The sequence below is a fragment of the Fukomys damarensis genome, unplaced genomic scaffold (genome assembly GCF_012274545.1).
Source record: "Fukomys damarensis isolate Sample0158 unplaced genomic scaffold, DMR_v1.0_HiC HiC_scaffold_19, whole genome shotgun sequence".
Taxonomy (NCBI): Eukaryota; Metazoa; Chordata; class Mammalia; order Rodentia; family Bathyergidae; genus Fukomys; species Fukomys damarensis.
The window spans coordinates 67,727,247-67,728,301 of record NW_022900931.1 but is presented as its reverse complement, the minus strand read 5'-3'; the positions used below and the strand labels follow the sequence as shown (position 1 = coordinate 67,728,301).

Here is a 1,055-nt window from a genome sequence, read left to right as displayed (position 1 = left end):
TCCGAAGTGTGTCGGCTGTTTCCGGAAGGTCGACCAGAGTAAACTGGAGGCGGCTTCGGCTGCTTCCGAAAATACCCGAAGCGAGGGTTTCTCCGGCTTCACTGGTTTCGGTAACTTTTCGGAGATCAGCGGCTCAACATTCGGAGATTTCCGTGGATCCTCGCGTTCCTCTGCGCCCAGCTCCTTCCAGAGGGTTCCTGTTCCAATAATTCAAATCGTCCCAGTCTGTAGATTTATCCTCAGATTCGCTCGTCTCCTCTCCGTTGTCCCTGTCCAAGCAGTCGGCCACTTCCAACAATTCTAATCGCCCAGCATTTAAGCACTTTTTGAAGGTTTCTGGCGCTCGACCACCGGCCCCTAAGGAGATTAAGATCGATCCCAAGCTTCGGCTCTTTCCGGAGGTTCCACTCGTTTACTCCACCCCTTCCGGGGAGCTTCGGCTCCTTCCGCCACTGCTTTGCGAAAGCCTAGCTCTCGGGGGATAATTTCGGCTTTTTCCGTCTACGGTTCGGCTCCTTCCGGCTTCGAAAACCGAATAGGGAGAGAGGACACAGGTGAGATGAGTCAGGGCAATGGATACAAAAAAGGGGGCGGGGTCCGGGCTTTCGGCATCTGTCTCTCTGGGTGAAGAAAGCAGAAAAGGTGCTATCTCCGGGAGGTCTGTGAAGTTCAAGACAAAAGCAGCGAGCCAGTGAAGGGTGCGCGCGGCAGCTGCGGAGGTTGCAAACGCAGCTTTTTGCGCTTGCGCACTTTGCAAAAAAGGTGGCTAGACCGTCTTTTGCGCCTGCGTACCGGCCAGTCTTGGGCGAGGTTTCCAAAGTCCACAGTACTCATGCGCGAAATTTTCCCTGCCCAGCGCGAAGGTACTGAATTCCAGACGGTTAGTGAAAGCAGCCTTTTCTGGTTGCCTTGACAACGTGTAACGGCACTGGCGCCCTTTGGGCGGCGCTGGCGCTGAAAGCAGTGGTGATGCTACTTCCGGGATAGGGTCGGCCTCCTTGACTTGCCCCCGGCCGGCTGACGGCCCGGCGCGGCCGCATACCGCCGTCCCCCGG

The 1,055-nt window shown here is 56.7% G+C and overlaps 1 protein-coding gene across 1 annotated transcript in view; it reads right to left on the bottom strand.

Moving 5' to 3' along the window:
• Window positions 1-834, bottom strand: part of U2af2 (U2 small nuclear RNA auxiliary factor 2) — a 14,182-nt gene extending 13,348 nt beyond the window's left edge. The window contains exon 1 of the mRNA XM_010617029.1: window positions 677-834. Within this exon, the coding sequence (XP_010615331.1) occupies window positions 677-834 (158 nt within the window). The remainder of the gene's footprint in view (window positions 1-676) is intronic.
• Window positions 835-1,055: the final 221 nt, after the last annotated feature.